This window comes from Triticum aestivum, chromosome 7A, assembly GCF_018294505.1.
Source record: "Triticum aestivum cultivar Chinese Spring chromosome 7A, IWGSC CS RefSeq v2.1, whole genome shotgun sequence".
NCBI lineage: Eukaryota > Viridiplantae > Streptophyta > Magnoliopsida > Poales > Poaceae > Triticum > Triticum aestivum.
The window spans coordinates 716,831,129-716,846,118 of NC_057812.1; the positions used below are offsets into that span (position 1 = coordinate 716,831,129).

Genomic DNA, 14,990 nt, shown 5'->3' on the forward strand with positions numbered 1-14,990 from the left:
ACTAAAGGGCCCAGGTGAACCGGGACTAATGCCTTAGCCGTACGAACCGGAATAAATGCTCACATTAGTCCCGGTTCGTGATTGAACCGGGACTAATGTGAAAACTGCCCCGTGACCATAGCCCTGTTTTCTACTAGTGAAACGCACCTCGAATTTTACATCAAAAGGTTCGTCCTTAGTGTAGCCATTGAAGAAGTAAGACGCATGTAAATGTCAAGATTCTATATTAAAAGGTTTTCAACAAGAAAAAACAGAGTGTGCCACTTCAAATTAAAATGGTACTTGTTGTATCCTTTTAAGCAGCCCATTCTCCCATGTAAGCATGGAACATGAAGAACGTAGTAGTGCACACCTAGGGTCCCTTTGTCAAAATACTTCCATCTTGCTGTTGGCCCAAAGGGATTTTTTTGCAAGGAAACTTACAATCTATTCATCAACTATCAATGTAGTACCAAAAAAACACAACGTAGAAATGTATGTATGTTAGATGCATGGATGCACATAATACCTCCACCATGGCTGTCTTTTTCTGTTTTTTTACCATGTTGTCCTTTTCTCATTCAGAGAGAAGATTGAATAGCTGGGAAAAAAGGTTAGTGTGTAATTGTTAGGCATGACATGATGGGGTTGCTGGTGATGTAGGCCATTGAGGCTTCTAAGTTCTAACACAAGGTGTGCTCATCAGTGCCTTGGAACATGTACAAATTGAGCAGTAGTTAATTTAACAATAGCTTGCTCAATTGGTTGATGATTCAGCATACTTAACATACAACGATGCTCCCTTCTCACATGATGGCTTTCTGCTCATAGTAGATGTGGTACCCCCTTTTGGATGCAATGTATCACCACTGTATCCAGACGGAAGGTGGCGTACACCAGCCCCGGAAAGCAATCCGGCGCATGCTTTCAAAATCCATGGGTAATAGTGTAAGAGCCATTCGACAAAGTAATGCTTTATTGATCTATACACTTCACATCGTCGACTTGTAGAGTTTCAAGACTCAACATTGTGTTAAGGTCAGAATGGTCCGAGTGTTGGGGAACGTAGCATAATTTCAAAATTTTCCTACGTGTCACCAAGATCTATCTATGGAGTCATCTAGCAACGAGGGAGGAGTGGATCTACATACCTTTGTAGATCGCGCGCGGAAGCGTTCAAGAGAACGGGGTTGATGGAGTCGTACTCGTCGTGATCCAAATCACCGATGATCCTAGCGCCGAACGGACGGCACCTCCGCGTTCAACACACGTACGGAGCAGCGACGTATCCTCCTTCTTGATCCAGCAAAGGGGAGGAGAGGTTGATGGAGATCCAACAGCACGACGGCGTGGTGGTGGAAGTAGCGGGATTCCAACAGGGCTCCGCCAAGCGCTGTGGGAGGAGGGAGTTGTGTCATGGGAGGGAGAGGGAGGCGCCAGGGCTTGGGTATGGTTGCCCTCCCTTCCCCCCACTATATATAGGGCCAAGGGAGAGGGGGAGGGCGCAGCCTTGCCCCTTCCTCCAAGGAAGGGTGCGGCCAAGGGGGGGAGGAGTCCATCCTCCCCAAAGCACCTCGGAGGTGCCTTCCCCCTTTAGGACTCTCCCCTCCTCTTGTCCCTTTGGTGCATGGGCCTCTAGGGGCTGGTGCCCTTGGCCCATATAGGCCAAGGCGCACCCCCTACAGCCCATGTGCCCCCCCGGGGCAGGTGGCCCCACCCGGTGGACCCCCGGGACCCTTCCGGTGGTCCCGGTACAATACCGGTGACCCCGAAACTTGTCCCGATGGCCGAAATAGCACTTTCGATATATAATTGTTTACCTTCGGACCATTCCGGAACTCCTCGTGACGTCCAGGATCTCATCCGAGACTCCGAACAACTTTCGGGTTACCGCATACTAATATCTCTATAACCCTAGCGTCACCGAACCTTAAGTGTGTAGACCCTACGAGTTCGGGAGACATGCAGACATGACCGAGATGACTCTCCGGTCAATAACCAACAGCGGGATCTGGATACCCATGTTGGCTCCCACATGTTCCATGATGATCTCATCGGATGAACCACGATGTCAAGGACTTAATCAATCCCGTATACAATTCCCTTTGTCTAGCGGTATGATACTTGCCCGAGATTCGATCGTCGGTATCCCGATACCTTGTTCAATCTCGTTACCGGCAAGTCTCTTTACTCATTCCGTAACACATCATCCCGTGGTCAACTCCTTGATCACATTGTACACATTATGATGATGTCCTACCGAGTGGGCCCAGAGATACCTCTCCGTCACACGGAGTGACAAATCCCAGTCTCGATTCGTGCCAACCCAACAGACACTTTCGGAGATACCTGTAGTGTACCTTTATAGCCACCCAGTTATGTTGTGACGTTTGGCACACCCAAAGCATTCCTACGGTATCCGGGAGTTGCACAATCTCATGGTCTAAGGAAATGATACTTGACATTAGAAAAGCTTTAGCATACGAACTACATGATCTTGTGCTAGGCTTAGGATTGGGTCTTGTCCATCACATCATTCTCCTAATGATGTGATCCCGTTATCAACGACATCCAATGTCCATGGCCAGGAAACAGTAACCATCTATTGATCAACGAGCTAGTCAACTAGAGGCTTACTAGGGACATGGTGTTGTCTATGTATCCACACATGTATCTGAGTTTCCTATCAATACAATTGTAGCATGGATAATAAACGATTATCATGAACAAGGAAATATAATAATAACTAATTTATTATTGCCTCTAGGGCATATTTCCAACAGTCTCCCACTTGCACTAGAGTCAATAATCTAGTTCACATCGTCATGTGATTAACACTCACAGGTCACACCACCATGTGACCAACATCCAAAGAGTTTACTAGTGTCACTAAACTAGTTCACATCATCATGTGATTAAGACTCAATGAGTTCTGGGTTTGATCATGTTTTGCTTGTGAGAGAGGTTATAGTCAACGGGTCTGAATCTTTCAGATCCGTATGTACTTCGCAAATCTCTATGTCATCTTGTAGATGCAGCTACTACGCTATATTCGGAGCCATTTCAAATAACTGTTCTACTTGGAGCTATTCTAAATTGTTGCTCCATTATACGTATCTGGTATCTCTACTTAGAGCTATCCGGATAGGTGTTAAGCTTTCATCGACGTAACTCTTTACGTCGAACTCTTCATCACCTCCATAACCGAGAAACTTCCTTAGTCCACTAGTTACTAAGGATAACTTTGACCATTGTCCTGTGATCCATTCTTGGATCACTCTTGTACCCCTTGACTAACTCATGGCAAGGCACATTTCAAGTGCGGTACACAGCATAGCATACTGTAGAGAGCCTATGATAAAAGCATAGGGGACGACCTTCGTCCTTCCTCTTTCTTCTGCCGTGGTCGAGCTTTAAGTCTTAACTTCATACCTTACAACTCAGGCAAGAACTCCTTCTTTGACTGATCCATCTTGAACACCTTCAAGATCATGTCAAGGTATGTGCTCATTTGAAAGTACCATTAAGCGTTTTGATCTATCCTTATAGATCTTGATGCTCAATGTTCAAGTAGCTTAATCCAGGCTTTCCATTGAAAAACACTTTCCAAATAACCCTATATGCTTTCCAGAAATTCTACGTCATTTCTGATCAACAATATGTCAACAACATATATTCATCAGAAATTCTATAGTGCTCCCACTCACTTCTTTGGAAATACAAGTTTCTCATAAACTTTGTATACACCAAAATCTTTGATCATCTCATCAAAGCATACATTCCAACTCCGAGATGCTTACTCCAGTCCTTAGAAGGATTGCTGGAGCTTTGCATACTTATTAGCATCTTTCAGGATTGACAAAACCTTCCGGTTGTATCACATACAACCTTTCCTCAAGAAACTCGTCGAGGAAACAATGTTTTGACATCCTATTTGCAAGATTTCATAAATAATGCAGTAATTGCTAATATAATTCCAACAGACTCTTAGCATCGCTACGAGTGAGAAAGTCTCATCGTAGTCAACTCCTTGAACTTGTCGGAAAACATCTTAACGACAAGTCGAGCTTTCTTAATGGTGACATTTACCATCATTGTCCGTCTTCCTTTTAAAATCCATATGTACCTAACAGCCTTACGACCATCAAGTAGTTCTCCCAAAGTCTACACTTTGTTTTCATATATGGATCCTCTCTCGGATTTTATGGCCTCGAGCCATTTATCGGAATCCAGGCCCACCATCGCTTCTCCATAGCTCGTAGGTTCATTGTTGTCTAGCAACATGACTTCCAAGACAGGATTACGTACCACTCTGAAGTAGTACGCATCCTTGTCATCCCACGAGGTTTGGTAGTGACTTGATCTGAAGTTTCATGATCACTATCATAAGCTTCCACTTCAATTGGTGTAGGTGCCACAGGAACAACTTCCTGTGCCCTGCCACACACTAGTTGAAGAGACGGTTCAATAACCTCATCAAGTCTCCACCATCCTCCCACTCAATTCTTTCGAGAGAAACTTTTCCTCGAGAAAGGACCCGATTCTAGAAACAATCCCTTATTGCTTTCGAATCTGAGACAGGAGGTATACCCAACTGTTTTGGGTGTCCTATGAAGATGCATTTATCCGCTTTGGGTTCGAGCTTATCAGCCTGAAACTTTTTCACATAAGCGTCGCAGCCCCAAACTTTTAAGAAATGACAGCTTAGGTTTCTCTAAACCATAGTTCATACGGTGTCATCTCATCGGAATTACGTGGTGCCCTATTTAAAGTGAATGTGGTTGTCTCTAATGCCTAACCCATAAACTATCGTGGTAATTCGATAAGAGACATCATGGTATGCATCATATCCAATAGGGTGCAGTTATGATGTTCGGACACACCATCACACTATGGTGTTCCAGGCTGTATTAGTTGTGAAACAATTTCCACAATGTCTTAATTCTGTGCCAAACTCGTAATTCAGATATTCATCTCTATGATCATATCATAGATATTTTATCCTCTTGTCACGACGATCTTTCAACTTCACCCTGAAATTACTTGAACCTTTCAATAATTCAGACTCGTGATTCATCAAGTAAATATACTCAACATCTACTCAAATCATCTGTGAAGTAAGAACATAACGATATCCACTACATGCCTCAGCACTCATTGGACTGCACACATCAAAATGTATTACTTCCAACAAGTTGCTTTCTAGTTCCATTTTACTGAAAATGAGGCTTTCAGTCATCTTGCCCATGTGGTATGATTTGCATGTCTCAAGTGATTCAAAATCAAGTGAGTCCAAACGCTCCATTTGCATGGAGTTTCTTCATGCATATACACCAATAGACATGGTTCGCATGCCTCAAACTTTTCAAAAACGAGTGAGCCCAAAGATCCATCAACATGGAGCTTCTTCATGCGTTTTATACCGATATGACTTATGTGGCAGTGCCACAAATAGGTGGTACTATCATTACTATCTTATATCTTTTGGCATGAACATGTGTATCACTATGATCGAGATTCAATGAACCATTCATTTTAGGTGCAAGACCATTGAAGGTATTATTCAAATAAACAGAGTAACCATTATTCTCCTTAAATGAATAACCGTATTGCGATAGACATAATCCAGTCATGTCTATGCTCAACGCAAACACCAAATAACAATTATTTAGGTTTTAATACCAATCTCGATGGTAGAGGGAGCGTACGATATTTGATCAACCTTGGAAATACTTCCAACACATATCGTCATCTCACCTTTAGCTAGTCTCCGTTTATTCCGTAGCTTTTATTTCGAGTTACTAACACTTAGCAACTGAACCGGTATCTAATACCCTGGTGCTACTAGGAGTACTAGTAAAGTACACATTAACACAATGTATATCCAATATACTTCTATCGACCTTGCCAGCCTTCTCATCTACCAAGTATCTAGGGTAATTCTGCTCCAGTGGCTGTTCCCCTTATTACAGAAGCACTCAGTCTCGGGTTTCGGTTCAACCTTGGGTTTCTTCACTAGAGCAGCAGCTGAATTGCCGTTTCATGAAGTATCCCTTTGTTCCCTTGCCCTTCTTGAAACTAGTGGTTTCACCAACCATCAACAATTGATGCTCCTTCTTGATTTCTACTTTCGCGGTGTCAAACATCGCGAATATCTCAAGGATCATCATATATGTCCCTGATATATCATAGTTCATCACGAAGCTCTAGCAGCTTGGTGGTAATGACTTCGGAGAACCATCACTATTTCATTTGGAAGATCAACTCCCACTCGATTCAAGCGATTGTTGTACTCAGACAATCTGAGCACAAGCACAACAATTGAGCTTTTCTCCTTAGTTTGCAGGCTAAGAAAATCGTCGGAGGTCTTATACCTCTTGACGTGGGCACGAGCCTGAAATCCCAATTTCAGCCCTCGAAACATCTCATATGTTTCACGATGTTTCAAAACGTCTTCGGTGCCTCAACTCTAAGCCGTTTAACTGAACTATCACGTAGTTATCAAAATGTGTATGTCAGATGTTCACAACATCCATAGACAACGTTCAGGTTCAGCACACTGAGCGGTGCATTAAGGACATAAGCCTTCTATGAAGCAATGAGGACAATCCTCAGTTTACGGACCTAGTCCGCATAATTGCTACTCTCAACTTTCAACTAAATTTTCTCTAGGAACATATCTAAACAGTAGAACTACAGCGCGAGCTATGACATAATTTGCGAAGACCTTTTAACTATGTTCAGGATAATTAAGTTCATCTTATGAACTCCCACTCAGATAGACATCCCTCTAGTCATCTAAGTGATTACATGATCCGAGTCAACTAGGCCATGTCCGATCATCACGTGAGACGAACTAGTCAACATCGGTGAACATCTTCATGTTGATCGTATCTACCATACGACTCATGCTCGACCTTTCGGTCTTCTGTGTTCCGAGGCTATGTCTGTACACATGCTAGGCTCGTCAAGTCAACCTAAGTGTTTTACGTGTGTAAATCTGTCTTACACCCATTGTATGTGAACGTTAGAATCTATCACACCCGATCATCACGTGGTGCTTCGAAACAACAAACTGTCGCAACGGTGCACAGTTAGGGGGAACACTTTCTTGAAATTTTAATGAGGGATCATCTTATTTACTACCGTCGTTCTAAGTAAACAAGATGCAAAAACATGATAAACATCACATGCAATCAAATAGTGACATGATATGGCCAATATCATATAGCTCCTTTGATCTCCATCTTGGGGCTCCATGATCATCTTGTCACCGACATGACACCATGATCTCCATCATCATGATCTCCATCATCGTGTCTTCATGAAGTTGTCTCGCCAACTATTACTTCTACTACTACAGCTAACGGTTAGCAATAAAGTAAAGTAATTACATGACGTTTATGTTGACACGCAGGTCATAAATAAATTAAGACAACTCCTATGGCTCCTGCCGGTTGTCATACTCATCGACATGCAAGTCGTGATTCCTATTACAAGAACATGATCAATCTCATACATCACATATATCATTCATCACATCCTTTGGCCATATCACATCACATAGCATACCCTGCAAAAACAAGTTAGACGTCCTCTAATTGTTGTTTGCATGTTTTACGTGGCTGCTATGGGTTTCTAGCAAGAACGTTTCTTACCTACGCAAAAACCACAACGTGATATGCCAATTGCTATTTACCCTTCATAAGGACCCTTTTCATCGAATCCGATCCGACTAAAGTGGGAGAGACAGACACCCGCTAGCCACCTTATGCAACTAGTGCATGTCAGTCGGTGGAACCAGTCTCACGTAAGAGTACGTGTAAGGTCGGTCCGGGCCGCTTCATCCCACAATGCCACCGAATCAAGATTGGACTAGTAACGGTAAGCATATTGAACAAAATCAACGCCCACAACTACTTTGTGTTCTACTCGTGCATAGAAACTACGCATAGACCTAGCTCATGATACCACTGTTGGGGAACGTAGCATAAATTCAAAATTTTCCTACGTGTCACCAAGATCTATCTATGGAGTCATCTAGCAACGAGGGAGGAGTGGATCTACATACCTTTGTAGATCGCGCGCGGAAGCGTTCAAGAGAACGGGGTTGATGGAGTCGTACTCGTCGTGATCCAAATCACCGATGATCCTAGCGCCGAAAGGACGGCACCTCCGCGTTCAACACACGTACGGAGCAGAGATGTCTCCTCCTTCTTGATCCAGCAAGGGGGGAGGAGAGGTTGATGGAGATCCAACAGCACGACGGCGTGGTGGTGGAAGTAGCGGGATTCCAACAGGGCTTTGCCAAGCGCTGTGGGAGGAGGGAGATGTGTCATGGGAGGGAGAGGGTGGCGCCAGGGCTTAGGTATGGTTGCCCTCCCTTCCCCCCACTATATATAGGGCCAAGGGAGAGGGGGAGGGCGCAGCCTTGCCCCTTCCTCCAAGGAAGGGTGCGGCCAAGGGGGGGAGGAGTCCATCCTCCCCAAGGCACCTCGGAGGTGCCTTCCCCCTGTAGGACTCTCCCCTCCTCTTGTCCCTTTGGCGCATGGGCCTCTAGGAGCTGGTGCCCTTGGCCCATATAGGCCAAGGCGCACCCCCTACAGCCCATGTGCCCCCCCGGGGCAGGTGGCCCCACCCGGTGGACCCCCGGGACCCTTCCGGTGGTCCCGGTACAATACTAGTGACCCCGAAACTTGTCCCGATGGCCGAAATAGCACTTCATATATATAATTCTTTACCTCCGGACCATTCCGGAACTCCTCGTGACGTCCGGGATCTCATCCGGGACTCCGAACAACTTTCGGGTTACCGCATACTAATATCTCTATAACCCTAGCGTCACCGAACCTTAAGTGTGTAGACCCTACGGGTTCGGGAGACATGCAGACATGACCGAGATGACTCTCCGGTCAATAACCAACAGCGGGATCTGGATACCCATGTTGGCTCCCACATGTTCCACGATGATCTCATCGGATGAACCACGATGTCAAGGACTTAATCAATCCCGTATACAATTCCCTTTGTCTAGCGGTACGATACTTGCCCGAGATTCGATCGTCGGTATCCCGATACCTTGTTCAATCTCGTTACCGGCAAGTCTCTTTACTCGTTCCGTAACACATCATCCCGTGATCAACTCCTTGATCACATTGTGCACATTATGATGATGTCCTACCGAGTGGGCCCAGAGATACCTCTCCGTCACACGGAGTGACAAATCCCAGTCTCGATTCGTGCCAACCCAACAGACACTTTCGGAGATACCTGTAGTGTACATTTATAGCCACCCAGTTACGTTGTGACGTTTGGCACACCCAAAGCATTCCTACGGTATCCGGGAGTTGCACAATCTCATGATCTAAGGAAATGATACTTGACATTAGAAAAGCTTTAGCATACGAACTACATGATCTTGTGCTAGGCTTAGGATTGGGTCTTGTCCATCACATCATTCTCCTAATGATGTGATCCCGTTATCAACGACATCCAATGTCCATGATCAGGAAACCGTAACCATCTATTGATCAACGAGCTAGTCAACTAGAGGCTTACTAGGGACATGGTGTTGTCTATGTATCCACACATGTATCTGAGTTTCCTATCAATACAATTGTAGCATGGATAATAAACGATTATCATGAACAAGGAAATATAATAATAACTAATTTATTATTGCCTCTAGGGCATATTTCCAACACCGAGTAGTCGTGGTGATTACTTCAGAGATGACTACAGCGGAAACTTCTACAATGGTAGTGGCATGATCCTAGCGCAGCTCCATTTCACCCGGATCTGACTGGGCTACCCTCTCGCCTAGTGACGTGCCGACTATGTCTCCTTAATTCCTTCATACCATTTTTTTCTCTTTCATACCCGGCCACAATAAAAGTCATGAGTATGTTTGAATGCACCCGAGTAACACTCCGAGTTACTCAAGCATGAAACTGCTCCAAAACCAACAATCATCCACAACCACTAGGTACGCACTTCTACCAAGTCTTCTACAGAGATACAACAGTACTACAACCACAAAGCTTAACTAGCAATTAATTAGTGCAACTACGGTTAGCTTAACGCCCGTCCACCGATATGATCATTCAACGCTTTGATCACCAACTCAAGATGATGACTGCTAGACTAAAGTCATTCCCAAAAAGGTGATCACTTAGTCTATAGTTATTCCCCCAAATATTTCCAACTTTATTATAGTTAAGATTTACGTTGTTTTCCAGTTATTCGGGTGTGATTTTCTGTAGCTCAGGCTGCATGGTACCCCTTATCTTTGCCATCCATTTATGCATCGTGATCCGTGCAGACGCATTTGTCTTATTTCTTTCTCTCAAACGACACAGCATATAAACTCCAAATTTTGCAGAATGACAATACATTCTAACTACAATCTGGAAAAAAAACTTTCAAATTTTTTCATGCATTTTAAATACTTAAAATAATATTTTTAGTCAAACAAAATCTCATTTTGTATATTTATATCAGACCAAAAAATATGAATGTTTTTTCACGCATTGATGTTCTAATGTTTGTTCGATCTGCAAAGTTTGAAGTTCATATGTTGTTTCATTTTAGAGAAAAAAAAAGAAATCTTTTTGTTGTAATTTAGTTGGAAAGTACGGATCTCAAAGAAAGGCTGGAGGGTTTAGGATAAGAGGTTCCATCTAGCCTGAGCTACAAAGGAACTTTGCGATAATAATATCAAGTACACCCCCTCTCCCTAAATTCAAATGTAACTTTCCGAGTAGATGATTTTTCATATAAAAAACTTTTTCATCCGAGTTAGTATGCAAAAGTTATGCCCATTTTTACAAATTTCAGAGAGATTTTGCAAATAAAGTCAAAATTCACATTTGCAAATTTTCCCAACAACTAGACCACATATCACATGGGAAACTTATTTTCTTTTATTTTTTTTGACATTTCCATCATTTTCTTTTATTTTTTAAAAAACTGAAAAGGCGATCCAGGGGGGTATAGTTTGAAAATGGGACCTTTAGTACTGGTTCGTGGCACGAACTGGGACTAAAGGTCTCAACAAACCGGGACTAATAGGGTTGAGACCTTTAGTCCCGGTTCGTGCCACGAACCGGGACTAAAGGGCCCAGGTGAACCGGGACTAATGCCTTAGCCGTACGAACCGGGCTAAATGCTCACATTAGTCCCGGTTCGTGATTGAACCGGGACTAATGTGAAAACTGCCCCGTGACCATAGCCCTGTTTTCTACTAGTCAAACGCACCTCGAATTTTACATCAAAAGGTTCGTCCATAGTGTACCATTGAAGAAATAAGACGCATGTAAATGTCAAGATTCTATATTAAAAGGTTTTCAACAAGAAAAAACAGAGTGTGCCACTTCAAATTAAAATGGTACTTGTTGTATCCTTTTAAGCAGCCCATTCTCCCATGTAAGTATGGAACATGAAGAACGTAGTAGTGCACACCTAGGGTCCCTTTGTCAAGATACTTCCATCTTGCTGTTGGCACAAAGGGATTTTTTTTTGCAAGGAAACTTACAATCTATTCATCAACTATCAATGTAGTACCCAAAAAAACACAACGTAGAAATGTATGTATGTTACATGCATGGATGCACATAATACCTTCACCATGGCTGTCTTTTTCTTTTTTTTACCATGTTGTCCTTTTCTCATTCAGAGAGAAGATTGAATAGCTGGGAAAAAAGGTTAGTGTGTAACCGTTAGGCATGACATGATGGGGTTGCTGGTGATGTAGGCCATTGAGGCTTCTAAGTTCTAACACAAGCTGTGCTCATCAGTGCCTTGGAACATGTACAAATTGAGCAGTAGTTAATTTAACAATAGCTTGCTCAATTGAATGATGATTCAGCGTACTTAACATACAACGATGCTCCCTTCTCACCTGATGGCTTTCTGGTCATAGTAGATGTGGTCACTGTATCCAGACGGAAGGTGGCGTACACCAGCCCCGGAAAGCAATCCGGCGCATGCTTTCAAAATCCGTGGGTAATAGTGTAAGAGCCATTCGACAAAGTAATGCTTTATTGATCTATACACTTCACATCGTCGACTTGTAGAGTTTCAAGACTCAACATTGTGTTAAGGTCAGAATGGTCCGAGTAGTCGTGGTGATTACTTCAGAGATGACTACAGCAGAAACTTCTACAATGGTAGTGGCATGATCCTAGCGCAGCTCCATTTCACCCGGATCTGACTGGGCTACCCTCTCGCCTAGTGACGTGCCGACTATGTCTCCTTAATTCTTTCATACCATTTTTTTTTCTCTTTCATACTCGGCCACAATAAAAGTCATGAGTATGTTTGAATGCACCCGAGTAACACTCCGAGTTTATCAAGCATGAAACTGCTCCAAAACCAACAATCATCCACAACCACTTGGTACACACTTCTACCAAGTCTTCTACAGAGATACAACAGTACTACAACCACAAAGCTTAACTAGCAATTAATTAGTGCAACTACGGTAAGCTTAACGCCCGTCCACCGATATGATCATTCAACGCTTTGATCACCAACTCAAGATGATGACTGCTAGACTAAAGTCATTCCCAAAAAGGTGATCACTTAGTCTAAAGTTATTCCCCCAAATATTTCCAACTTTATGATAGTTAAGATTTACATTGTTTTCCAGTTATTCGGGTGTGATTTTCTGTAGCTCAGGCTACATGCTACACCTTATCTTTGCCATCCATTTATGCATCGTGATCCGTGCAGACACATTTGTCTTATTTGTTTCTCTCAAACGACACAGCATATAAACTTCAAATTTTGCAGAATGACAATACATTCTAACTACAATCTGGAAAAAAAACTTTCAGATTTTTTCATGCATTTTAAATACTTAAAATAATATTTTTAGTCAAACAAAATCTCATTTTGTATATTTATATCAGACCAAAAAATATGAATGTTTTTTCACACATTGATGTTCTAATGTTTGTTCGATCTGCAAAGTTTGAAGTTCATATGTTGTTTCATTTTAGAGAAACAAAAAAGAGAAATCTTTTTGTTGTAATTTAGTTGGAGAGTACAGATCTCAAAGAAAGGCTGGAGGGTTTAGGATAAGAGGTTCCATCTAGCCTGAGCTACAAAGGAACTTTGCGATAATAATATCAAGTACACCCCCTCTCCCTAAATTATTTGGAAAAAAGGTGTTTCGCTTTGTCCCTCTAAAATCACCTCCTGCCGGGTCTTCCTCGCCGCCCACACGCACTGTCGGTCGAGTACCTTCAATACGGCGGCCTCCGTCAACCTGCAGGAGTTGGACCCTGTGGATGTCTCCCCGCACCAGCATGCCGGTGCTGCGGGCATCTAGCTAGCATGCTACCCGAGACGGTCAAGGCCCCAAAGGAGTAGCGTGGGCAGTAGTAGTACTGCTGCCTGCTGGTTAAAACGACCGTGTAGGTGTCCGGTGGCTTTGGATGGGCACTGCTCGGCAAAAGAGCCGAATCCGGCAAGCCACAGGCACGATGCAACTAAAGGCTTCAGATTGTAAGTGCAGTATAGCTGATTCGGGGTTCAGTTATGTATACTACACAGAAATTGAACCGCTACCATTTTTGAATGAGCTTCAGAATGCATTGACGAAAATTAGAAGGGGCAAGTACCCATGTTGCGTACACAGCAACATCACTACATATGTGGAAATCATGTAGTAACAGGCCGTACCGAGACTGTCAACAAATTGAGCAAGAGCTGCAGCATCTCCCATCGTACTTGTCCTGCAGCGTGTCGTAGCTGTTTTTCAGTTCCCTCTTCTCCTCTCTGGTCTTTCTTTCTTTACGCACCAGCTTCTCATTGTCCTTCTTTAGTTCCCCATTGTCCTTCGCCAGCTCTTCGGTCCTCTTCTCCAGATTATCAATCCTCATAGTTTTCTTCTCATCTAGCTCCTTTGCCAACGCTCCTTTCTCCTCCACCAGCGTATTTTCCTTCTTTTTCAGATCTGCAATCTGTGTTCCCGTATATTTTTCCTTCCTCTTCAGCTCTGTGATACCCTTTCCCAGCTTTGCTTTCTCCTTCACCACTTCTTCTTTCTGCAAGTCCAGATTCCCTATCTTCTCCACCAGCTTTCCTTTCCTCAAGTCCAGCCTATCAATCTTTCTTCCGGTCTCTGTTTCCTTATTCTTCTGCTCTGTGATATCCTCTTCCACATTATCTTTCTCCATGGTCACTTTCCCGATGCGAGTCTGGTTGTCTTTAATTTTAACATTCTGTGCCCTAATCTTGTCCTCCAGGTCTTGGATAGTCCTCTTTAGATCTCCGTTGTCCTCCTCCACTTCCTCGCCCTTCGAGCTTTGGGCATTCGATGCCTTTGCCTTTGTGGTTTTCTTCTTGGTCCATTCCCCGGTGAGATACTGGGTGCCTTCAATATCATTCGATTTGTTAACCTTGTTTTTCGGTTCTTGCTCCACTGCTTTCTTGCCCTTCGAAGTTCGGCCATTCGATGCCTCTTCCTACAACAAGAGAGTTGTCAGTACAACTATGTGATAGTGCACTACGGAAGAATGAGTACGAATATCTACAACTCTACCATTGTGTGTATTTGTGATGTGTGTGTGTGTGTGTCCTTGAACCTTTGCTTCCTGCTTTGATCAATGAAGCCTGGCGGCCATCACTTATATAGCCGCAATCTGTAGGTCAATGTCCCGTCTTTGTAATATTCGCTGCGGTTTCCTAGCTACGCCCACTACTATTTTTCTAGATCAAAAGGCTCGTCGTCATGTTCCATTTCATAAGAAAGCAGCTCCACTTCCTTTTGCAGGTCATATTAGATGACAAAGCAATAACTAGGCAAGTTCGTCAATACATGCAAAATGGTGGATATGTATAATGTATGAATTTAGTACGTACTATGACATGATTAAAGGTTCAATAATGTCAGGAATTTAGTACTACACACTACAGAACCGAAAACACTTTTTCACGCGCGTTCCTAGAAAAGTAGTACCAAGTGGTGATGGGGAGTCCGAGAGAGAACGAAAGTGGAGGCTGCA

At 43.3% G+C, this 14,990-nt stretch overlaps 1 protein-coding gene across 1 annotated transcript; it reads right to left on the bottom strand.

The window, feature by feature from the left end:
- Positions 1–13,643: 13,643 nt before the first annotated feature.
- Positions 13,644–14,569, bottom strand: LOC123147028 (nucleoprotein TPR-like). The gene is made up of 2 exons (XM_044566283.1): positions 14,528–14,569; positions 13,644–14,450 (listed from the first exon to the last, which is right to left on the bottom strand). Exons 1-2 carry the CDS (start codon positions 14,528–14,530, stop codon positions 13,674–13,676), a joined length of 780 nt encoding a protein of 259 aa, XP_044422218.1. The 5' UTR covers positions 14,531–14,569; the 3' UTR covers positions 13,644–13,673.
- Positions 14,570–14,990: the final 421 nt, after the last annotated feature.